At 43.2% G+C, this 25,898-nt stretch overlaps 1 protein-coding gene across 1 annotated transcript in view; it reads right to left on the bottom strand.

The window, feature by feature from the left end:
• Positions 1-6,615: 6,615 nt before the first annotated feature.
• Positions 6,616-25,898, bottom strand: part of Hspa4 (heat shock protein family A (Hsp70) member 4) — a 49,029-nt gene continuing 29,746 nt past the window's right edge. Inside the window, exons 8-19 of the mRNA XM_075992672.1 lie at positions 23,148-23,224; positions 20,760-20,911; positions 20,051-20,157; positions 18,297-18,430; positions 16,675-16,856; positions 15,797-15,886; positions 13,488-13,640; positions 11,817-11,942; positions 10,987-11,094; positions 9,263-9,382; positions 8,720-8,881; positions 6,616-8,565 (exon numbers count right to left, since the gene is read on the bottom strand). Coding sequence (XP_075848787.1) covers positions 8,362-8,565; positions 8,720-8,881; positions 9,263-9,382; positions 10,987-11,094; positions 11,817-11,942; positions 13,488-13,640; positions 15,797-15,886; positions 16,675-16,856; positions 18,297-18,430; positions 20,051-20,157; positions 20,760-20,911; positions 23,148-23,224 — 1,615 coding nt within the window. The 3' untranslated portion in view covers positions 6,616-8,361. The remainder of the gene's footprint in view (positions 8,566-8,719; positions 8,882-9,262; positions 9,383-10,986; positions 11,095-11,816; positions 11,943-13,487; positions 13,641-15,796; positions 15,887-16,674; positions 16,857-18,296; positions 18,431-20,050; positions 20,158-20,759; positions 20,912-23,147; positions 23,225-25,898) is intronic.

Below are 25,898 nucleotides of genomic sequence, written 5' to 3'. Positions count from 1 at the left end.
GTACTCTGACCTCCACAAATGTGCAGACACACACATACACACACATAAAAGTAGATGTAATAAAACTTTTTGAAGGAAGAAATGAGAACCACTTCAAAAACAGTAGTAGGTCCGTCCCTTCATCCCCTATCTTGACTTCCAGTTGTAATTACCTACAGTCAGCCATAGTCTGAAAAGATCATGAATGTTAAATTACACACCATTTTCAGCAGTGTGCAGGAACCCCATGCTGCCCTGTTTAGTCCTTCCTGGGTTGTCCCTCGCCCCTTTGCCCAGCCTGGCCTGCCGCACACTCTGTTGTCCCCTAGCATCCACACAGAATATCTCAGCATTCCTCCTCTCTTTCTCTCCACCCCGAAACAAAGCCCCATGTATTCCAGGCTGGCCTAGAACCCACTATGGAGCCAAGTATGACCTTGAACTTCTGATCCCCAAGTCCTCAGTGCTGAAATTAGAAGCATAAGAACTCACTCCTGATTTCCTCTCCCTGCCTGCCTGATGTACTGAACTTAATCAGAGGTGTGCATGTATGGAGAAAATGTAATATACATGGGATTTGACGTCACCTCGGGTTCAAAAGAACCATTGGGTCTTGGGTGGGTTTCCCCGCAGATTAGAATAGAATATGATAATGCCATATTGAGGGTGGCCCTTTAGAAGTCACTCTCCTCTGTGACAGGCACTCGTCTCTCCAGAAAGTTAACTATGCTTCTGTAACCAGCAGGTGTGATGGACACCAGCTTTGACCTTTCCCCATCCAGGAAATGGGTTAAAGACTATCTTTAAACTCTAATGGCTATTTTGTCTCCAACAAAAACACTCACCTCTCCAGTCAAATATTTCGAGGGCTTTCTCTACCCCATGCCACCAGGAGGCAGCTGGACCCCAGTCAACGCTTCAAAGGAAGATCAGTCAGAGAAACAAGGCCCTTCACTCAAGCAGGGTCTTTCCTGATCACTGCATGGGCCTCTCAATGTTTCAGCCACTAGCATGCAGCTCACTGAGGTCCTAAAAACCTTCTGTGAAGGATAATCACGATTATCAACCAAATGGAATTTAGAATCACCTGGGTGGTAGGCACACCAACATGTGTCTGTGGAAGTATTTCCAGGGGGTTAAGTGATGGGGGAGACCCCCTGATTTGATCAGTACTATCCCATGGGCCAGTGCCCTGAACTGAATAGAAAGGGGACAAGCCGAGCCGAGACCCGGGATTCACCTCTATTTCCTGCATGTTCTCATGACTGCACCTTCTGCACCAGGATGAACTGTACCCTCAAACTGTGAGCCGCAGAAGCCCTTCCTTCGTTCTTTGGCTGCTTTTGTTAGGTACTTGTCCCAGCAACAAGAAAAATAACTAGCCAGGAGGTGCTAGCCCACACCTTTCATCCTAGCATTTGAAAGAGAGAGGCAGGCAGATCTCTGTGAGTTTGAGGCCAGCCTGATCCACAGAGCTAGTTCCAGGACTTCCAGGGCTACACAAAGAAACCCTGTCTCAAAGAACAAAAACAAAACAACAGCAATTAAAAAAAAAAGAAAGGAAAGAAAAATAACTAATACAGCTCCCGCTGGAATAGCAACAAGATGCCCCTTGGGCTGGATGCATCTTTTGATCTAGCTCACCCTCCAAATACCTGGCTAGGGTTTGTCCTGGGAGCTGAGTCACAGTCTTCCCAGTGGCTCCATTGTAAACACTAGTCAAGCTTAAATAATAGGCTGGTATTTCTTTAAAGTATGGTGGGTCTTTTTTTAAGATTTAATATTTTTAAGTGGCGTGTGTGTGTGTGTGTGTGTGTGTGTGTGTGTGTGTGTATGAATGCAAATGCAGTTGCCTGTTGAGACCAGAGGTTTTCCATCCTCTGGAGCTGGAATCGCAGGCAGTTGTGAGCAGCTCATTGTGGGTGCTAGGAACTGGACTTAGATCTCTGCACGATCAGAAAGCACTCTTAACTGCTGAGCTGTCTCTCCAATTCGAATTTTAAAGTAAGTTCTTAAGTTCTTGTAGAAAACAAAGCCAAACAATGTGCATCCTGAGATATGGGTGGGAAAAGCCTGCTAACTGGAGATAAGAAAAGTAGACTACGAGCCACCGTCGATCCCGGACTCCACATTTTTAACAGGCACCCAGCCCTGGAAGGGTTTAAGTCTGGGCACAGATCATGAAACGAGCCCAAGACAACCACAGCTTCCTATAGTGTATAATTCTAAGTGCTGGGCTTGAATCACAAAAAGCCCACTGAGTAATTGGAAGCAAATATTCCCCCCATACTCTCCATTCTAACTGCATGTGCCAGAACTGGATCAGTAAGGTCAGGGCCAGCCTGGTGATTGATTGCCCAGGGATAGTGCCCAAATCTGGAAAGCATTCTGTTCTGTTAACATCGTCTGGGCCCTTCTTTCTCTGATCCCCCAGAAAAGAACACCTTCCTGCTCTCTGTCTTGCTTCATGGGCTGATGCTGTGATCACAACCTTCCTTCCTCCAGAGCAGCCTCCGCTCCAAACAGCAGCTGTATTCCAGCTCTGAGGATCATGTCCTGGCTGTCCCCACCAAGACCCATCCAAGGGATGTACTGGCAACCACAAGAAGTCTGTAGACTGGTGAGAATCATGCTCATTGAATTCTAGACCACAGGCTCAGGACAGTGCCCAGCCTGCCAACTGGCCCTGTTTCCAGCAGGCTGGGCGCTTGGGAACTTCCGGTTTCACTGTGCCCAGCTCTTTTATGCTCAGGCAGCTCCCACCTTCTGACACACTCTGGAGCATCTAGGCCTGCTGGCTATTTGGTTTCTCACTGTCAGCCTCCCTCTTCCTGACACACCTTCTGCTCTGGAAGCTTCTACTTCCTTTCCCGACACTTCTAAATACAGTCCATTCCCAAACCAGGGGGACACCTCCTGCCCTGAGGCTTCCTTCCATAACTGCCTGGATTTACAGTCCTTACCTCCACCCTATACATCCCACTACTACTGGAACCAGCAGCAGGAACCATCACAACCCCTACAGACGCAAAGTCCCACTTACCCGATCACATCTCCTTTTTAGATTTAAAACCTTAAAGTCATTCTTTTACTTTTAGCTTGCTTATGCTTACTGATTTTGGAGCCACCCAACGCAATCCAGATTAGCCTCAAACTCGCTACACACCAAGTGCGATCTTGAACTGCGATTCTCCCCTTTCCGCCCACCCCTCCAAGAGCGCTGGAATTACAGCCATGTCTCATCTAGGGTTTATGTGATACTAGAGACTGAGTGAACACACTCTGGGCTTCGTGTCAGCCAAGCAAGCACTCCACCAGCTGAGCTGTATCCCCAGCTCAGAGTGTCATTCTCGTTTTGTTGTTTTTTTGTTGTTGTTGTTTTTGTTTTGTTTTCTTTGAGACAGGATGTCACTGTGTATCTTTGGCTGAACTAGAATTCACTATGTAGACCAGGTTGGAATTGAACTCACAGAGATCCACCTGCCTCTGCCTCATCATTCTCTTTAAAACACACCTTTAAGGCCAGCATGTTGGCGCACGCCTTTAATCTCAGGCAGAAGCAGGTGGATCTCTGAGTTCAAAGCCAGCCTGGTCTACATAATGTTCCAGGACAGCCAGGGCTACATAGAGACCCTGCCTCAAATCAAACAAACAAAAAACATACTTCTACTGTTTGTTGTTGAAACAACAGTAATCACTCTGTAATCCAGGCTGGTCTTGGGTGTTCTGCTGATGTGGGAGTGATTTCTTATTAATAAAGAAACTGCCTAGACCCATTTGATAGGCCAACCCTTAGGTAGGCGGAGTAAACAGAACAGAATGCTGGGAGAAAGAAGCTGAGTCAGGGAGTCGCCATGATTCTTCCACTCCAGACAGACACAGGTTAAGATCTTCTCTGATAAGCCACCTCGTGGGCTACACACATTATTAGAAATGGGCTAGTCCAGGTGCGAGAGTTAGCCAAGAAAAGGCTAGATATAATGGGCCAAGCGGTGTTTAAAGGAATACAGTTTCTGTGTAATTATTTCGGGGTATAAAGCTAGCCGGGTGGCGGGAAGCAGCCCGCCGCTCGTATTACAACATTCTGCCTCAGTTTCCCTAGAGTTAGGACTATGGACGTTACCAGTGTGCCCAGATACTTTCACTTTCTCTTAACTTTATGTGTATGAGTGCTTAGTCTATATGTGCACCAAGTGTGTGCCTGGTGTCTATGGAAGCCAGAAGACAACAGATCCCCTAGGACTGGGGTTCTAAACAGTCGAAGCACCATGTTGGTGTTGAGAATTGAACCCAAGTTCATGGAAGAGCAGCCAGTGTTCTTAACCACCGAGTCATCTCTCCAGCCCACCAACACACTTTTAACACCACAAAATCTTAAAATTTTCTATTAATCTGAGAGAATACACAACAGGGAAAATACACAGTTAAGAATCTACCCATGCCAGCAGTGGGGGTGCACTCCTTTAATCCTGGCACCCAGGAGGAAAAGGCAGGCAGATCTTGGAGTTTAAGACCAGCCTTGTTGCCAGGCGATGGTGGCGCACGCCTTTAATCCCAGCACTCAGGAGGCAGAGGCAGGCGGATCTCTGTGAGTTTGAGACCAGCCTGGTCTACAGAGCTAGTTCCAGGACAGGCTCCAAAGCCACAGAGAAACCCTGTCTCGGGGGAAAAAAAAAAAGACCAGCCTTGTCTACAGAGCAAGTTCCAGAACAGCCAGAGCTACACAGAGAAACCTGTCTAATAAAACAAACAAAAAACAATGAAACAGTAACAAAAAAAAACTTACCCATTAAACTTACCCTGCAAGCTACTTCTTTTGAAAATGTCCTTCCAGATGAATGCTGTTGGCAACATAGTTTATGGTTCTTCACAAACATGGGCAGTTATGCAGGGTTTTTGGTTTGAGACAGGGTTTCTCTGTGTAACACCCTGCCTGTACTCACTCCGTTAGCAGCTGGCCTGGGATACAGCGACCCAGATCCTCCTGCCTCTGCCTCCAGAGGGCTGGGATTAAAGGCCTGTGCCACTACTGCCCACCTGGTTATGCAGTTTTATAACCAGCATTTACCATGTAAAAATTAAAACCACTTCAAAATAATGGTAAATTGCAAGCATGCAAATGAGTCAGCCAAAAGCCGGCTCATCAAGAATCAAAAGTAGGGCCAGGTGGGGGCACACACCTGTACTCCAAGCAATTGGAAGGCAGAAGCAGGAAGATCACGTTGAAAGACTGCTGAATCTACAGAGAATTCTAGGCCCATGAGGACTACCTACAACTCTTCCTCAGTGTGGCCCCCTTTTCAGATTGGTCCCTGAAAGCCGACACCCATCTGTAACTCCAGTTCCTGTGGAGTCAATACTCTCTTCCCAAATTTGCATACACGTTAATAAAAAGTAATCCAGGAAAATACATATACCTTTAAAAATCAAATAGAAATCAAAACCAAGGGGACGGCACCAAAACTCTGATGTGCCTTGGTGATAGAGTATTTGCCTGCCCCGGGTTTCACCCCAGCAATAAGAGGAAAAGGAAGCGAGTCAGGCCTCTAAGCCTTCCTCATCTTGCCTTGTCACTTACAGCCCAGTAAGAAACTACACCCCTCCCCCCCCCCGCCCCCGCCAACTTTTTCACAGTAGGCGGAGCTGGAGCCACACCCAAATCCTCCCCCTTCTCAGGTACAAACAGCCATACCTCTTCTTTACTGCAATGTTTCAGTCTCATCCCACCGGCTTATCACTCTACACACATCATAGGACTCTTCCAGAAAAAACTCAGTGGCCCCAGTGACACACACATAGGTCTCTTCCAGAAAAGCTCGGCGACCCCAGTGAGCAGATCTAAATAGCTGCCAAATCCCTTTTACCATTTTCTTACCGAGCTCACTCGGGACCTCACCGTTCCAGGGTTGAGGATATTCTGCACATACTAAAAAGCAGACAATTTTACACTAGTCCTAGCTGTACCGCCACCCTCTCATAGCCGGCACAGCGTTGTGCAGGGGCTCTGGTGACCATAGGGGTGGGGTGGAGGTGGGGGGCAGGACCGCTCTTCTCCAAGAGTCCTGATGCTGTAACAGTTGTGGTCAGGCCCAAACACACCCCACCATAGACCTTTCTTCTCTCAACACATGGACCAGAACAGTTAGGAGGCAGGATTTCAGGCTGCATGTGGCAGTACATGCCTTTAATTAAACGCAACACTGAGGTAGCAGACCCCTGAGTTTGTGAACTAAGTGGGTTCCACAACAGTTAGGGATATATAAGCCTGTAGGGACAGGGTCGGGGAGGGGGGGGGTAGAGCATGACTTCAGACAGCAATGCCTCCGGTACTGGTCTCAGGGCTTCATCCCCATTCCCATATGCATCACAGGACACACACCACGTACCCACTAGCAGATCCTGGACCAACTCGGTCGGTCCTGGTACTCAATTAATGCTCTATATGCATTTGCCCTCTTCTACTGCTGTCAAGCCTGAAGTCAGGTCTTGCAGAGAATCCCAACACCAAGAACAGGGCCTGGTGGGATAACACCACTGCATTCGAGTGAGGCTGCTGTGCCACACAAAGTTTCCCCAGCTCCCCAGTCTCTCACACACTCACACTCACCAACCCATATAAGGAAATTAAGAAAACCATTCGAGTTAAGACAGGTTTCTTTTATTAGTTTTTCCTAAACTTTGTCTCAAGTTTACTGTTTTTCTTAGTGTAAGAATGTGACCTTGAGTTTTTAACAAACCAATTGGGTAACGCGACCTGGATAAATGCTTGTTTGCACACAAGTCACTTGCCACTCTAGCCTGCCTCCACATAAATCCAATCGGTCTGTCTAGACAGAGCAGAAGCAGATCATCTGATTTCTAGCTTACAACTTCAAATTCACCCCCACCCCAACCCCCCACCCTCCCACGCCCACACACAGATGTTTATGAGAAATGGTCGTAAGGACAGTCAGTTGCATAAGAGTTGGCTTTAATCCTGCAGCCTGCACTTGAAATAGCTATTGGCCTCACAGCAAGGTCAGCAGGCACTCCTGCAGCAAAGCAACACTGGGCCTGGGGCTTCAGGCCCTGGCAGAGCAGGTACTCAGTCGCTTACACCGTTCTTCCCTCCTCTTCAGTCAACTGCCTCTAGAGCACTTGCGCGCTACAGGACTGTGTAGACACAGCATAGTGAACCCAACTATGCATGGTTTTTTCAGCTTATTTCCAACAAGCAAAAATGAACAGAGGGCTCTGTTACAGAGATCAGTGATCACAAAAGACCCAGAACATAACCCACACTTCTAACTAAGGCAGGTAACCAACTCTACCCTCAACTAAAGACATCCGTTTCCAGAACACCTCCTTCCTGTGGACTGGCCCCAGGAAGTGTGGTGCCCTGACACTGTCTGCAGTCGACAATGAGGTGTTCCTAAAGATTCATCGGGAGCAATCGGTGCAATAGCTTACAATCTGTCAGCTGTTTTAACATACAGATTGGCAGACTCATAACACAGATTAACAGTAACACGGGCGACAGCAGAAGAGCTAAGAATCCTGAACTCTGATCCTCTTCTGTCTAATGCTCTAATTTACACACATCATCTTCCACTTGAGCAGGTCAGGGTACAAATCTTCCCACCATAAGAAGCAAGGATGTATAGCTCAGATTCACCATGCCGACACCCAACAGCCTACACCCAACCGTGTTATCTGCAACCTAACCTGAAGGGAAAACTAGACTTTGATGCTTCAGTATTAGTGAACTTACTTTCGGGAAATATGGAAAGCTACTGCATCCAAGTCCCCTGATTCACTAAAGCTTGCTATAAGTGGACATGTGCATTAGACTGCTGCTAAGGGAGAAGGGAGACAGGGCTGGGAACGGAGAGCAATGAGGCCTCGGAGCAAGCCCTGCTGTGCTCTGCGCTCCTGTGCTAATCCATGCTTGCCCGTGCTCTGGCCCTCAGAAATGGGGGAAACACCCCCACAGGCCAAGAATGCTGGTGCTGATCTCCACCCAGACTTTATAAGCATTATTTGAGCTTCTGTCATGTATAAAGAAAAGCCTGCCTGGCAGCTGTCACAGCTTTTGCTAGAGCTCAGCTTTCCCAAACACACTTCATTTTGTAGAAGCATGATTAAAACACAAAGGAGGGAGGCGAGAGCTCAGAAAAGATTAGCAGGGCTCTTAAACAGGACCGTAATGAAGAGACAGTGCATTCCATCTCTGGATCTAACTATTTAGAAGTCAAAATGCTCCATACATTACCTATACCCCACCCCCAAGATCCCTAAAAACTAAGAAATCTCCAGTATTTGCTTGTTCTAGTTGATATTTAGAACAAAGTTGACAACTTAAAGCTTTATAATAGTCTGTTTTAATATAAACAAGTGTTGAAATCAATCAATGTCCATCTCAGGAAGCTTCTTGTCTGCATCTGAAGGCACAGCTGTATCTGCACCCTGCTCGGCAGCCTGGGGGCCTGGGCTATCTCCTTGGCCGTCCACTGGTCCATTCTGTTCAGCATGTTTTGGCTCCTCCTTTGGGGGTTCCACTTTGGGTTTGGGCTTTGAAATTATAGGATTGCAAATACTCGTCAGCTCCTAAAATGGCAAAGAAAGAAAACTATGATTTCTTGTAAATTAAACAAACCTTATACTGCTGCAGGCTAAACTCTAGTAGCTAAGATACATAACAAAATCCCAACTGTTAATTACAAAAGAGCTGCCAAAAAAAGTACACAAAGTTAAAAAATACCTTAATTTTAGCTTCAATCTCCTTTGTCTTGACAACTGGGTCCACGGTCAGGCTCTGCTTGTTCTGCAGGTTCAGCTTGCTATTCATCCACTCCATTGCCTCATTGGTGCTTTTCTCTACCTTTGTCATGTCAGCAGCATCCAAGTGCTCATACTGGTCCTCCTACAAGTGGGAGTGGAGAGCTAAGCGCCAAGAATGAGCCAATCCCTGCCAAATACTGCCTTTCAAACAATTCTCATCTTGGGGCTGGAGAGACACACTGGGCAGTTTAAAATCACCTGTAATTCCAGCCCCAAAAAGAATCCAACACCATCTAGTGCACAAGAATAAAAAGTAATAAAATAAAACTTTCAATCCCAGCATTCAGGAAGAAGAGGCAGGTGGATCTCTGAGTTTCACACCAGCCTGGTCTACAGAACAAGTTCCAAGCCAAACAGGACTACAAAAACAACCCATCTCAAAAACAAAAACAAAACAAACAAACAAACAAACAAAAACACACAGAGCCCTGACCAAAACCATAGGAAAATGAAAACAAAATACCTTGTTTTTGAAAGAGCTGATCACTTTCATATACTGTTGAATTTGCTTCCCTAGTTCTTCAAATAACTTTGGTCTTTCTTCAGATTCCTGGAACCGTGTCTTAATAGGCTGACCTAAATTCTAACAAGAGAATATATAGGTCTGTACAGGGTAGTTCACAATACTTGTTACATTGCTGCTACTATATCTAAGAATGGTGGGGCTAAAGCACCACTCTCTGGGTATGTGTGTGTACACACATGAATATACACATAAATATATAAACAATACATGCATGTAAATGTTTCAATAAACCATTGGAAATATCAGGCTCCTTCTTTGGCTGCTTATTAGCACAAGTGAAGACAGTCCCAAGTGGAACTGTTTCTCATTACCAACCAAGGCCCAGTTCTCATATTAGGACAACCACAAATTATCTGTCTTCTGTACTTGCCCAACAGTTTTTTATTAAAAACCATACTGGAGCAGGCTGATCTCTCCAAGTACAAGTCCAGCCTGGTCTAGAGAGCAAGTACCAAGACAGCCAGGACAGAGAAACCCTGTCTCAAAAAATCATCTCTCCAGCCCCATCTGGGTCCCAATTCAGATCAACTAAATGATCACGGTTGAGGAAATGAAAACTTGAAAACTCAACACAGTAACACTGGAGATTTCTGGTGTTGTGATGCTATACAGCATGAGGTTGTAGGTTTTACAAGCATCCTGAAATATTCTGTATTAAACATAACCCAAGTCACAAAGTCTAACTCAACCTGGGAGATGGTACAGAAGTCCCACTAGCACCTCACAGATGACAAGAAAATCATTTTGCACGGTGAAGCCAGGTATGTCTTTAATTCCAGCGCCTGGGAGACCAGCCTGATCTATTTTTTTTTTTTTTTTTGTTTTTGTTTCGAGACAGGGTTTCTCTGTGGCTTTGGAGCCTATCCTGGCACTAGCTCTTGTAGACCAGGCTGGTCTCGAACTCACAGAGATCCGCCTGCCTCTGCCTCCCGAGTGCTGGGATTAAAGGCGTGCGCCACCACCGCCCGGCTAGCCTGATCTATATACAGAGTTCCAGAATAGCTAGAAAAGACCCAGTCTCAGGAGGAAGAAGATATAGAAGAGACCCTGTCTAGGGAGAGAGAAAGGGAGGGAGGGGAGAAGGTCTGACAGGTAGAAGGAAGAAAAAATGGGGGGAGAGCATAGCTAGCAGGAACACCTGCATCCCTGCCGAGTGAGCCAGCTAAAGCCTGTTCTTGAGTCACCCACTCGGACAGGTGCAATGCCCATTTCTGGAAAGCAAGTCCACAACGCAAACCAGAAATACAGGGGATATTCCAATTTCCTCTCAGTGAATTTTCAGCTGTTTTCAAACCAAGACCTCAACTGGGGTGATACTTTGTTATCCATCCAGTTTTACCACGGGGTACACAGACATATGAGATGCTCTGTTTTCACCTAGAAGAAACCTATACTGGGCCTCATCTACACTGTGGGAGAAAGCACTGACTCCACTGTGTGGCAAGCACCTCTGAGGCAGACAGAGCTAGGACTTGCTGCTTTTTCTATATCCTGATATGAAGAAGGTTCCCAATCCTAATTCACTGGAAGTCTATTGAGAATAAGTTAGCACATCAGAGCAAACAGTTCTGGAACGCATTTTCAGCCTGTGCTCTTTACTAAGAAGCACCTCTCTCTGAAAGCTACAGAGGCACAGAGAGCTCTGCTTAAGAGTCACTTACTTTTAATTCAGCCAATTTGTCTACATAAACTTGCTTTGGTTGGTCTTCTCCATCTTCATACAACCAATTTTCAGTATCCTCTAATTTTAAGGTAAAACTATTACGATCCTATAAATAAAGAAAATATAATTGTCTCTCTCTTATACACACACATGCTGTAACAGAAAATATTATAACAATAAAGAAATACAAAACAGGGCTGGGGAGATGAATCAGTAAGTAGTGAATGTGCATGTGATACGCAACCCATGAAGAAGCCGAGCAAGTGTGTATACTCAGGAGGCAAGAGCTGGGGATCCCTGGATCAGGCTGGCTAGTTACACTAGTATAACCAGCAAGTTGTAGGTTCAGGGAAAGACTCCCTCAAAAATATAAGTGGAGAACAATCAAAGATAGCAGACACCAATTCTGAGCCTCTACATGGACTCACATCCATGTGCACCCATCACACATGTAAACCACATGTGCATATATTAAAATTTTTTGCATTATGTAGCTCCCAAAGACATACACTTTTCAGTATTTTGGGGCTTATTTTATGTCTATGAATGTTTTGCCTGCCAGTATGTACTTGTACCACATGTACACAGTGTCCATGGAGGTGAGAAAAGGATGTCAATTCTCTAAAACTGTAGTTATAGACATTGTGAGCCACCACACAGGTACTGAGAACCAAACACAGGTCCTGTGAAAAGGCAGCAAGTGCTCCTAACTACTGAGCTCTCTCCAACCAACTCTGAGTAACTTGATCACACATACAAAGTAGCAGAGCTTCCATTTCAAGGTATGAAGGTTTCCCTACACCCACAGAAAGGGAGCAGCACACTTACATCTTCACTCACAAACTTCTCATATTCACCACTAAGTTTGTCTCTCATCTCGTACACATATTCTTCCACCGCATTCTTGGCATCATTCCGTTCCTTCTCCAGTTTATCCTGCATGATCATCTTACCCTGGAACAACAGCAATGAATTAGACACAAGGCCAACAGCTATGACCATTTCCTCTTAACATCAACAAACAAGAAACCAAAGAGTGTTCTCTGTTCAAATCCTTTCAATTCTTTTGAGTCACCCCAACCAAATAGAGGCAGGAATATAATCAGGAAGAAAATTTGAAAATCACAGTTTTGTGGGGTTTATCTTAGGGGAAGGGAATAGTGAAAATACTAAGATGTACCCTCAAGAGCAAAACTAAGTATATTTAAGACAAGAAATTTTTGAGCCAAGTGGTAGCACATGCCTTTTGATCCCAACCCTTGGTAGGCAGAGGCAAGTGGATATCTAGGAGTTCCAGGATGGCCAGGGGTACACAGAGAAACCTAATCTTGGGGGGGGGGGGGGTGTTAAAACAGCAGAGAGACAGAGACAGACAGAGAGTGTATGTGGCTCTGAAACTGTTTATGGGAACCTTTTTTTGCCAGATACGATGGCACACACCTTTAATCCTGATACATAGGAGGCAGAGGCAGGGCAAAGTCAGTCTGGTTGGTCTACAAACAAGTCCCAAGGCAGCCTCTCACCACCAATAAAAATAAAACTATTTTAATGTTATAAGGTAAACTTCTACTTTTTAATTCTACAATACTAAGAAAAGTTAAAAATGTTTATGTCATATGGTGATGAAGGTCCAGTCAAACAGAACTGTTCTAAGATATGACAGGTAGGGTTGAAGAGATAGCTCAGAGGTTAAAAGCACTGGTTAAGGGGTCCTGAGTTAAAATTTAAAAAAAAAAAAAAGAAGCCAGGCGGTGGTGGCGCACGCCTTTAATCCCAGCACTCGGGAGGCAGAGGCAGGCTGATCTCTGCGAGTTCGAGACCAGCCTGGTCTATAAGAGCTAGTTCCAGGACAGGCTCCAAAACCACAGAGAAACCCTGTCTCGAAAAACCAAAAAAAAAAAAAAAAATAATAATAATAATAAATAAATAAATAAAAATTTAAAAAAAGAAAAGGAGGAAGGGAAGAGTCATGAGTTCAATTCCCAGCAATCATCTATAATGAGATCTGGTGCCCTCTTCTGGCCTGAAGAGATATATGCAGAAAGAACAATGTATACATACATAAATCAATAAATCTTAAAATAAATAAATAAAAGATCTGGCAGGTGCACATAAGGCCTGCCTTAGCTGTGTGACTCTACTGACCCATCACCCAAACCAAGCAATACCTCCCGAAACCAAAGATGTATTCAAAACCCTCTGAGCAGACTAGTGTGGTAGTGATGCTGACAGCGGCCCTCGGAAAACAGGCAGCTGGACCTTTTTGAGTTTAAGGCTAGGCTGGCTAATCAAAGTTTAGTTAATCAATGCAAACTAAAAAAAATCAAGTTCCAGGACAGCAAAGGCTATTACACAGAAAAAACAACACAGAAAAACCAAAATAAATAAATAAAATGAAATGAAAAAAATAATTTAATGGGTGGGGTCACCACAACATGAGGAAATGTATTAAAGGCATTAGGAAGGATAAGAACTACTGCCCTAATACAGTCTATGTACCTCATTCTCTGTATACAGCCCGAGCATCTCTCGGTCCAGCTGCCATAGCAGCTGGCTCTCGATGGGTAGGTCCACAGTGCTGGTCTTCACTTTTGCCTTCTTGGCTTGAGGTGGTTGGTCCATCTTTTTATCTTTTGATCCAGCTTGAGAGGTCTAAAGAAAAAGAAAACATGAAGAACAAAAACATATAGACTAGCCGGCGGTGGTGGCGCACGCCTTTAATCCCAGCACTTGGGAGGCAGAGGCAGGCGGATCTCTGTGAGTTCGAGGCCAGCCTGGTCTACAAGAGCTAGTTCCAGGACAGGAACCAAAAGCTACAGAGAAACCCTGTCTCGAAAAACCAAAAAAAAAAAAAAAAACAAAAAAAACAAAAAACATATAGACTGACCTAAATTTTAAAACGGATCAAGTCAAAAGTAACTCATGATTATTATATAGAAAATTAAGTGACCCTGTCTGATCTGTAGTAGTAAATTCAGGAGGAAAACAATGGTGATTTTAAGGGTTCGGGAATGGACAGGTAGAGAACTTTATTCTACAAGATAGAAAGTAAAAGGAGCACTACAGTGCTTTAAAATCTGTTTTACAACTAAAAATGAAACAGTTAACATACTAACAACCTTCTGTGTATCTGACAACCAACATACAATGGCCACAGTGTACTAGTACAGAGCACTTAGAAGGCACAGGCTGGGGCATCAGGAGTTCAAAGCCAGCCTGAGCTTTGGGAGATCCTGTCTCAAAAAAACAACCACCACACCCACACGCCAACACCACTTACAATGTTATGGGAATCTATTCAATGAAATGAAAATGGGCCAAAAAATTTAAACGACAGCAATCTGCTTCAACTCAACAGCAGAGAATACAATGACAGTGGAATTAGACCCTAATATTTCAGTGCCATGAATAAAAAAAAAACACAAAGGCAAAACCTAGGCAGACTGTACAGACCTTTAAATGTTACATGATTACCCTGACATATTTTACACATGTATTGCGATGTAATTTTCACAGGAGTATGTCTTTGTGTATATGTATGCATGATTATGCATTCATGGGTGAGCAAGCAGGTGTGTCCACAGCTACCTGAGGAGCCCCAAACCTCAACATCAGCTATCTTCCTGGCTCTCTATATTAAAAATTCTATTACCTATATATATTTAGAGATACGTGTATTGCAAATGAGCCACAAAACATGTGCGGAGGTCAGAGACAACTTGCAGAGGTTAGTTTCCTTCTTTACTATGCTGGCCCCAGGGATGGCAGGCTTGGTGACAAGCACCTGCTGAGACACTTTGTCAGTACAACACTTTTGAGACAGGGTATGTCACCAAACCAAAAGCTCACCAATTCAGCCTGACTCGCTGGCCTTAAGCCCCAGGGACTCCTATGTCCCCAGTTCTGTATCTTAAATTTTTTGTATGTGCATATGAAAACACGTTAAGGTACATGTGGGTGGAAGTCAGAAGACAATTTGTGGGGAATCAACTATCTTTCCACCATATGGGCCCAAGGCACCCACCTCGAGTTGTTGAGTTTGGCAGTAAGTGCTGGCCCTGAATTGGGGATGTAATTTAGCACCGTTACCAACTGACCTATCACCCTTGTGACACAGAAACACTTTACAATAAAAGGAATGATCCTTCTTGCTCCCTAGCCACCTGATTAGGAGCTATTCCAAACCTCATGCAAGAAAACAGTGGCCACAAAGAAATCTCAACCTGAATATTATATTATGTTGTCTCACACTAGAGTTTATCACTATAAGGACAACAATATTCAACAGGGTAAAGCATGTGGAAAATACTAGAATACGTACACTGGCTAGCACCAAGCCAGATGATTCTCAATCACAAACATGTCAACAGACTCATGAAAGTTTAAAGCCATCAAAATTCTTCTTCATATTGGGTGGTGGTAGTACATGCCTTTAATTGCAGCACTCAGGCGGCAGAGGCAGATGGATGTCAATTCAAGGCCGGCCTGGTCTACAAAGCAAGTTCCAGGACAGCCAAAACTGTTACACTGAGAAAAGGGGGGGGGGGGGGGGGGGGGGCTGCTACCAAAAAAAGAAAATAAAAAGAATACCAGAATAAAACACCTGGCAAAATTTGAGGAAAAAAAATTCTTAGGTCTCACTGCTTCATTATTAACAAAGTGTCAATGATGTATGCTCTTTTTTAACTTTCCAAAACATACTATGCAATGTAGCTAAAAATTTGTACAAAAGAGTAACAGTGTAGTGCAAATACAGTCTGCTGGGGTTTGTAGGACAAGAATTCTAAGAGACAATTCTAAGGTAGTACCTCCATTTCCTCAGACTCTGTCTTATTTTCTGCTGGTGTCTGCGGCTGCTGCTCTTCAGCATGTGGTTCCTCCTGGTCCACTTGCATCTTCTGAAAACAATCAAATGAAACACTGAAACCAGAAGATTCTAACCAAAAATTAGGCATCCTTCAACAACACTCAAAGTCACAAGGTATAGACCGCTCCCTGATTCAGCATACAGAGGCTCAAAATTCCAACTACGCAAAAGTTACACAGAACATGAAGTTTCCTCTCTGGAGTTCAACACAACAAATGTTTGTCCTGCCCAACTTGCTCACTCTTGTATGAAACAGAGTAACTACGGATGCAGCAAATACAAACTGAAGGAGCATGTTTGAGCTTCCCTTCCACATGCTTCCTCCCAGAGTCTTGATTTTCAAGAGTTCCTATACCACCATTTTCAATCTCAAAAACACAGCATTGCACATGCTGAGGGAAAGAAACCCAGAGAATTCTTTTAGCAGAAATGATAAAGAAGTTTGTGGAGCATCTGAACAAAAGCTTAATGTTGGTGGCCTATGGGAATAGTACAAAATGCTATGCAGAATGCTATACCTGAATCCCCTACACTCCACATCTGGGGAAGAGAGCCAAGCTTTAGGAATCTGGTGTAAGAAGAGGACAAGACTTACATTTACCAAGAGTATAATCTATTATTATTTTGAAAACAACAGACTTAAGAGCATTTTCCCATAATCAGTAGTAGTCTAAACTGAGAAATGGTCAGAAGGGAAGAGCCAATTTGAGTTCTTTTTCATTCCAGTAAAATGCAAAACTGTGTTAAAGGGGAATGTATAAAAGCACTCAGTAGCTCTCAGTGCTCCTATCAGCCAGCAGTATGAAACGGCCAGGTTACCTCTTCTTCCTTTGCATTCTGGTCAGTCTCCATCGGCTCCTCATTTTCCTCAGACTTGTGCACTTCTACTAAGGATGCACTGGACACACTGAAAATGCCATGGACATTTACCCGAACCTTGACTTTCACTTTTGAACTGGAGCCATCAGACTGTGGAGTGACTTTCTGAACTGAAAACTGAGCTGAGGATTTAAGAAAAGATTCAAGAGAATGCACAGTAAGACTCAACTTAAACTTCCATATACACAATCATAGAATAACCAGGCTACCCGGCTACGGTCATTCTCAGCACAGTAGCTTTCTCCTTCCTCTCACACACAGCTCACTCTTGCCACCACCACACTAAGGACTCAAATGTCTCCTGCTGGTTTTCCCTTTTCCTCCTGCATATGCTATGCCAGAAAATAAAGTGTCTAGTTTCCACACTTACTTTTATATTTTTCCAGTTTATGTCATTTCCTAAGAAATTATCATTTAAGCCAGGTGGTGGTGGCGCACGCCTTTAATCCCAGCACTCAGGAGGCAGAGGCAGGCAGATTTCTGTGAGTTCGAGGCCAGCCTGGTCTACCTACAAGAGCTAATTCCTGGACAGGAACCAAAAAGCTACAGAGAAACCCTGTCTCAAAAATCGGAAGGAAGGAAGGAAGGAAGGAAGGAAGGAAGGAAGGAAGGAAGGAAGGAAGGAAGGAAGGAAGGAAGGAAGGAAGGAAGGAAGGAAATTATCATTTATAAATCTCACTACTATACCAAGGGTTTGTTTAGGAAGTTTTTTTTCTTAAAGGTCCAAGACAATTTTATTAGATTTTAAAAACAAAGACTGTGGGACAGACAGTTGCCTGAGAGAGAAAAAGCCAAGGGAGAAGTCAGCCACACAGTGGGTTTCACAAGAAGAGTATGGAAGCCCAACGTGTTAGTGAGCATACCCAAGGCAAGACCAGTACTGGAAAGAAAAAGACAGTTATAGAAGTTAGCCCTTCTGGGCATGATTGCCACGGTCCTTGCCATCCTACAAATGGAAAGCAGGGCAGTCAATTTTCTTCCCACAATTTCTACAGGTCACTGAGGCTGCTCTTGATCTTCATCCACAGCACACATCTTACAGAACTCTTGGTCTCTCTCTTCTCAAGTGACAGTGTTTCTGAATCATAACTATTCTCAGTTTGTAAAGACTCAGTCAAACTTGGTTCTAAATTCTAGGATGGACGATGGTGTAGAACAACTGTGTGATTTCTGTGCAAATCTTGTAACTGTTTATTAGAACCAACCAACTCTATCGTGTTTTTTCATCAGGACCACCTTATAGTCACCCACAATGTGTACTGAATCCAGGAATACAACATAAGACTCATTAAATAATAACCATCTAGAGTCAAGGCCAACCTGGTCTACAGAGTGACCAGGACAGAGCGAGTCCCAGGACAACACAGAGAAAAATCTGTCTCAAAAAACCAAACCAAAGAAACAAACCCACCCATCGGACTGCCTCTATACCCAGTACTATGGATGGAAGATGTTTGTTTTGGGGCATAAAGCACCTAAATTTCTAAATAATCTTTCTTTCTTTTAGTACTCCCAAATAGAAACCAGTTTATATTACTACTTTAGTTTCCAATTCCACTTACCTATAGCAGGATCTGGATAGGGCAAATCCTGAGGAGAGCTATAGTAGGCCTCAAGAGTGAAAGGTTCCTTTCTGTAAAATGTGAGGACTTTGGAGAAAGGAGCAGCATGATTTTTGGGGAAGACTTCACAGTCACTAGGTAGAAGAAAGAGAGAGACAAACCCCACAAATTCAAAATCTTCTTTATTAAAATATTTCAGTCTCTATTTTATGGAGGGGGTGTTTTGTAGATGTGTGTGTTGAGGTCAGAGGGTAGCCCTGGGTGTTAGTCCTAGCCTTTCACCTTCTTTGACACGCGGGTCACTACTATTTGGATACTGCCTACTCCAGGCTCCCAGCATGCAACTGTCTGGGGATTCTACAAACTCCACCTCCCATCTCGCCAGAACTTTATGGTTTCTGGAAATTTGAACCCAGGTTTTCGGACTTGCAAGGTCCATCTATCTCCTTAACACAATTCATGATTATTCTTAACACTTTTGACATATGTATCCTAGGGATTGTAATTACTGAAGAGTTCTAGTTTCTCCTTGTCGGCTATTATTTCCAGGTTATTCAAGGGAAGCTAGAAAGACGGCTCAGCAGTTAGCACTGGATGCTTTTCCAAAGGACATAGGTTTGATTCCCAGCACCCACATGTTGGTTCACAACAGTCTCTAACTTCATTTTTAGGGGCTCCAAAGTCCTCTTTCTGGACTCCTCTGACACTAACCACAGACATGGCATACAGGCATATAGGCATACATGCAGGTAAAATACTCACACAAATTTAAAAAAATTTAAATCTTCAGAGCATTAAAAAAAAAACATACTTTTGTATTTTTGGTTATGAGCCTAGTCTTTAACAGCTGAGCCTGGGGCTGGAGAGATGGTTCTGCAGTTAAGAGCACTGGCGGCTCTTTCCAGAGGTCCTGAGTTCAATTCCCAGCAACCACATGCACAACCATCCACAATGAGATCTGATGCCCTCTTCTGGCCTACAGGAATACATGCAGGCAGAACACTGTATACATAATAAAAAAATCTTTAAAACAAAGAGACAGAGACATGGGCTGGAGAGATGGCTCAACAGTTAAGAACACTGGCTGCTCTTATACAGGACCTGGGTTCAATTCCCAGCACCCACACGGCAGCTCAAAATTGTCTGTAACTCCATTTCCAGGAGGATCAGACACCCTCACACAGATGCATTCAGACAAGCCACCAATGAACATAAAATTAAAAAAAAAAAGTGTCAAACAAAAATATTTTTTAAAAAGGAATATACCCAATCAACACAAAAGGGCACCAAGTCTCAATGGGAACAAGAATAGAAAAATTAAATGACAAGACACTAATTTTTCACGGCTTTAAAAAGAAAATCTCGCCGGGCGGTAGTGGCACACACCTTTAATCCCAGCACTTGGGAGAGAGTGGCAGGTGTATCTCTTTAGAGTTCAGCCTGGTCTACAAGAGCTAGTTCCAAGACAGGCTCAATAGCTACAGCGAAACCCCGTCTCAAAAAACCGGGGGGTGGGGGGCCTCCTCATGTAGTCCAACCGGATCACAATGGAGCTAAAGATAGCCTTTCTCCCTTGATTTCCAGCCTCCCTCCACTTCTTGCATGCTGGATCATAGGGATTCACTATCACGCTTGGCCATGCATGAATTTACACTGACAACTGTCACTCTGTTTTATGCACCTGACACATACACGTGTGTAAGGAAAGACATTACCCAGATGAGTATGCATAAGTGGGACTGATAATGTATTACCTTGACCCTTCTTCAGCTGGAGAATTCCATCTCAAAGATATTGGATACGCCACCACATCAGTGATAGAAAATTCTCTCACTTTGAAAGCAGGTGATAAGATTGCACACTAGAATGATAATTTTAAAAATTCCATTGATAAATACAGACATAAACTGGTATTACTAGAATTATAAACAATAAATTCAGGAAGCAATCACAGATTTACTATTTTCAGTAGTATGTAATGGTATTGAACAGTTCTACAAACTGCTGTCAAATTTACTATGCAACCTAGTTTTGCTTTACCAGTTCCCATGAACTTGAAGCATACTACTTCACAAATCACCAGACAATTCAACAAATTCCAGCAGCTCTAGCTTAGAGTTAATCTCGCTATCATTATTGTTATCATTGGTGTCCCCCAACTTTTTTGGTTATTTTTCTTAGGCAGTGTTTCTACACATAGCCCTAACTGGCCTAGACTCACTATGTAGATCGGGCTAGCCTTGAACTTAAGAGATCCACTGCCTATGCCTCCCAAATACTGGGATTAAAAGCATACAACACCACAGCACGGCTTATGTATGTATCTTCATGACCAATAATTGTTATGTCTATCAGCTACCCATTTTAAACAAAGCTTTCAGAATCTTACACCTTGAGATTGCCCTCAGGTTAACAGGTAGACAGATATTTGCTTATTATGACCTACGAACAAAAGCAACTCACCTGCAGTGCACAGCCTCGAGTGACAGCCTCGTCTGCATTTAATGTTGTACTAAGTTCTTTACCAAAAAATTTGCTGATCTTCTCTTTCACAGCAGGGATTCGTGTGGCACCACCAACTATCTCTACTGCATAAATATCTTCTTTTCTTAACTCTAAGCCACAACAATGAAACATTAATAAAATAATCTTTAAATCAGTACTTTAAAATGAAGAAAAAGTAGCAAGTTTTTTAGAACCAATCAACAGACATATTAAACTCTGCTCCCTCACACACCCAACCCAAATTACACATGCACACACTCACAGGAGCAGTACAACAGTGGAGTCTAGAAGGCACTGCAAGCAAGTTTGTCCTGTATTGGTCCTACATGCCCTAACAGAACATCACACACAAAGACCCAACATTCCAGCATTAGTCATATGTGGACCTCAAAATACTAATCATGCATGACCTGTCATGAAGGAGAGAGGCTTTTAGACACATCTAATCACTTCCAGTGCTCAGTCCAGAGGACAAGGCACAGTCCCAAAGAGAACCCAGTTATAGTCTCCCAAGGATCAGAAGTTAAAAGAGGGCATGGCAAGGCTCCTCTACTGCTCAAAAATACCTCATGCTGCTTGATTTCACAGTCATTTTATCTAACAACCACTATTTCTTGAGAAAAACATTTAAAGAAACTGGTTTGAGGGCTGGTGAGATGGTTCAGTGGGTTGAGGCAAACGCTGAGAAGGCCTTAACTGAGAGAGTTCAGTCTCCCGAGTCCATGCAAATGTGGAAAGAGAACTTCAACTCTACATATAGTTGTGCTCTGATCTCCATCCATTTTAAAAAGAAACAGGTTGCAGCAAAGACATTACGTATCTGCTTGTACTTCTAGCTGGAGGTTGAGGAAAAGAGACTGGCTTGAGTCTCCAGCCTATGCAGTGCTCCTCTGCCTCCACCTCTGAAAGAAAACTGGGGAGCAGAGGGGTGTGACACTCCCAAAGTTCAAAATAAAAACACCGGTCATCACTACTGATTTAAGACCCAAGGCAAAAGTCAGGCAGGGGTGGCGCACACATTTAATCACAGCACTTGGAAGGGAGAGGCAGGCAGATCTGATCTCTGTGAGCTTGAGGCCAGCATGGTCTACAAAGCAAGTTCTAGGACCGCCAGGACTGTTACATAGAGAACCCTGTCTCAAAAAAAAAAAAAAAAACACCCAAACCAATGCTGAACTAAAACATCAACAGAATTCGTGACTAGCAAAAAGGTATAAACAGTGTACCCAAAACAGTTTTAATTAATAATATATTCTAAGTGAACTGTTTTAAGATCTGAAACAAACTTAAAGTATCTTATAAAACATACATGTGTTTGTGACCAGCCTGGTCTACAGAGTGAGTTCCAGGACAGGCAGGGCTACAGAGAAACACACAAAACCAGAACATACACATGATTTGCAGGTAGGTCGTCTTCTGTTGCTCAAGTGTGTCAACAAGTGTGTCCTCACTCTCCACTTTATTTTTAATCTGCCCCCCCCCCCGCCAAGGCTATTGACTATCCTGGAACTCACAGAGAACCACCTGCCTCTGCCTCCTGAGTGTGGAGATTATTTTGAGACAGGGTCTCTAGCCCTGGCTGGCCTTAAATGTGATGACCTTAAAGTCCTGACCCTTCTGCCCCCCACATGCACTACCTCCCCACCTCCATCCTTTACTTTTTCCAAGCTTTGTTTTCCTGAACTATTTTATTATGTACACAGGAGTTTTTTCTGTATGTGTCCGAGAAGGATGCCAGTCTGTGAACCATGCACATGCCAACAGAGGTCAGAAGAAGGAATCATGTGGATGTTAGGACTCGAATGTGGGTCCTCTGGGAGAGCAGACAGTACTATAACCTCTGAGCCATCTCTCTAGCCCCATTTTTGAGTATCTTCTACTGAACCTCAAACTCAATTCATGAGTATTTTACCTTCCCAGTGAGGGAGGTTAGAAGTGTGTGCAGCTGTTCCTGGGTTGTATGTGGGTCCTGGGGAGCCGAACAGGCCCTCATGGTTGAGCAGCAAGCCCTTTACTATCTGAGTCATATCTCAGACCCATATTGAGCTAACCAAGGACTCACTGACAAGAAGTTTATAAGACTACCACACAAGCACTGCCAAAACCTTTTAAGAAAGATTCATGTATACATTTGTGTTTGAGACAAAAATAGGATTTTTAGAGAAAATATTGTATTCTTCAAAGGCTTTAGGGAGAAGAAACATTCAAAAGGAACAGATAAAGCTTATTGGAGCACAGAATTGACAACGTTCATGCAACAAATACTTGACAGAGAGGAGAAAATGTTAACACATAATACATTCCCAGTCTGGGATATACAAACAATTCAATGGCAAAAATACTTACTGGATTGTTCCAAGACACTACGAAGTGGAGGCTCCACTCTTGCTAAGAGATCATCACACATCTCCAGAAATTTGCCTCTATTAAAGAAACAATAGGTTAAATCACATTCCAATTTTGGGCAGAACAGAAAGCTATCATCAAAAATCAGGTAATCACAAGCACTGGCAAGAATGTGGAAACTGCAGCCCTGGGCAATGTAAAAAGAACAAACACCACAAGTTTGGCTTTTTGCTTAAAATACTAAACAGCACTGCCACATGACTGCAATTCCACGCTAGGAACACTCATAGGTAGAACTAAAATAGAAGTTCATAAAGCGGCAACACAATTTATAAAACCCAGAAATCAAAAACAATTAAATGCCTTTCAATGGTTCTCAGGAACAAAAAGGAACTAAAGCATGATACAAGCTAGACCTGAAAATGCTGTGCTAGACAGAAGCCAAACCAAGGACATACATTACTTCATCCATATGAAATACTAGACACAGGTGAGCCAAATAGAGGGAAAAAAACACTTCAGTGTCAGCTTGGGTAAGAAAAGAGATGACTAACATACATAAAATTATTCTTTATGAGATCAGTTAAAATTAGAGAAAAAGAGAACTTCCATATATACACATCCCGCCCAGCAGTACCTCTATCAGCACCCTCTACACAAGTTTCATGTGTTCAAATTAATGAGGAATGACATACAGGAGTTTCTGTCAGCTGTCTACAAGATCTGACAACAGGGCAAGTTGCTCTGACCCATCCCTTCTTGTCCTTCAGAATCCTTGGCAGCAACATCATTTATTTGCTTGGTTAGTTTTTGGTTATCTTTGATTTTTTTAAAAACTTAATTTTGAGTTTTGGCTTGCTTGTTTGCTTTGTTTTTTAAACAGTTTCAACTTTGCAAGCCAGACTGGGCTCAAGGTCACAGCAATTTTCTGTCTAGGCCCAAGGGCTGAGATTACAAGTATATCCCACCATGCCAGGCTCCAGGCATCCGCAACTCTGCCTTTTCCATTATGTCACACACTTGGCTTCAGAGAGAAACAGAGCATTCTCTGGATGGCTCTTTCACTCAGCACCATGCTGGGTTCCTCTCCATTTCTCACAACTTTACTATAAAACTGAACTGTGGTGACAGCTGCTTATTAACTTAAAAACTCTATACTAAATTGGACGTGGTGGCTCACCTCTAATCCCAGCACTTGGGAAAGAAACTACATCAAGACAACTGCCATTTAGGTCAGTGTGGGCTATAGAATAAGGATATCTCTCTATCAAAAAATAAATAAATAAATAAATAAATAAAAGCAAACAAACAAAACACCAAAATAAGTTAAACAAAACAAAACAAAAAACCAGGTACGTACTTCACAAGAAAGTCCAGGAACCTGACTGTGATGCCCAGAACCTACATCAAGGTGGATGGAAAGAAGTTTCCTCCTGACCTCCACTACTGTACTGTGGCATGCATACATATGCATACATTATGCTCCTTAGTACCCCATAAACCAGGTGAAGTGGAACATACCTGTAATTACATCTCTAAATGAAACTGCAATCAATTATTTTAGTGTACATAGCAAATCTGGGGTCAACTTGTGCTACAATAAGAACCATCTCAAGAAAACAAATTTGCTGGGCAGTAGTGGTGCACACCTTTAATCCCAGCACTTGGGAGGCAGAGGCAGGTGGATCTCTTTGAGTTTGAGGCAAGTTCCAGGACCGTTACACAGAGAAACCCTGTCTTGAAATACCAAGAGAGAAAATACAAATTTCTCATTGCTCTATTATCATTCCAATCTTACATATGCCCAAGAAAATAGTGAGTATACTCTCTACTCTTATAGATTTGCCTATTCTAGACATTTTATAAAAATAGAAGCATGTAATGCTCAGTTCGTTCAAAGTGTCTAGCATGTCTCAGGGCCATCTATGATTTATTATATCTCCATCTTATTATTTTTTTTAGGTTTACTTATTTTATGTGTATAGGCATTTTGCCTGCATGTACGTATATGTACCGCAAATCTGAAGAGGATGTTGGATCCATTCGAACTGAGGTTATAAAGTTGTGAACTACCAAAGTCATCCTCAGTCAGCCTAAGATACACAATAACCTGCCTCAAAAAAAACTTAAAATAAAAATAAATAATAAAAAAGCACACCAGGTGGTGGTGGTGCATGCTTTAAATCTCAATACTCCGGAGGCAAAGGCAGGCAGATTTCTCCAAGTTCAAGGTCAGCCTGGTCTACAGAGTGAGTTCTAGAAGTCTAGTCAGAGCTACACAGGGAAACCCTGTCTAAAAACACACACAAAGAAATGGCCAGGGTGTAATACTAGTACTTGGGAGAAGACCAGATTGCATTACAGTGAGTTCCAAGTAAACCATCACTAGAACTGACTACTGTTCCACAAAAGTAAAAGCATCTTGAACAAAAACTGAAGAAAAAAAAAAGGCCTAGAAATACTTTTTAAAAATTAAAGATTTATTATGTATACAGTGTTCAGTCTGCATGTATGCCTGCATGCCGGCAGAGGGCACCAGATCTCATCCTGGATGGTTGTGAGGCACCATGTAGTTACCCGGAATTTAACTCAGGACAGTGGAACCCTTAACCATCTCTCCAGCCCTGGAAATACTTATTTCAACTAAAGATGCACAAAAGAAAGTCCACAAAGGCAGTATTGGAAGGAACTCACAGTGACTGCCACTGTGACAGAGTTTCTTTCTCTTTTGGAGAATGACAAACATTCTAC

This window comes from Microtus pennsylvanicus, chromosome 11, assembly GCF_037038515.1.
Source record: "Microtus pennsylvanicus isolate mMicPen1 chromosome 11, mMicPen1.hap1, whole genome shotgun sequence".
NCBI classification, from domain to species: Eukaryota; Metazoa; Chordata; class Mammalia; order Rodentia; family Cricetidae; genus Microtus; species Microtus pennsylvanicus.
The sequence above is the reverse complement of the archived record's forward strand: the minus strand, read 5'-3'. Positions and strand labels throughout refer to the sequence as shown.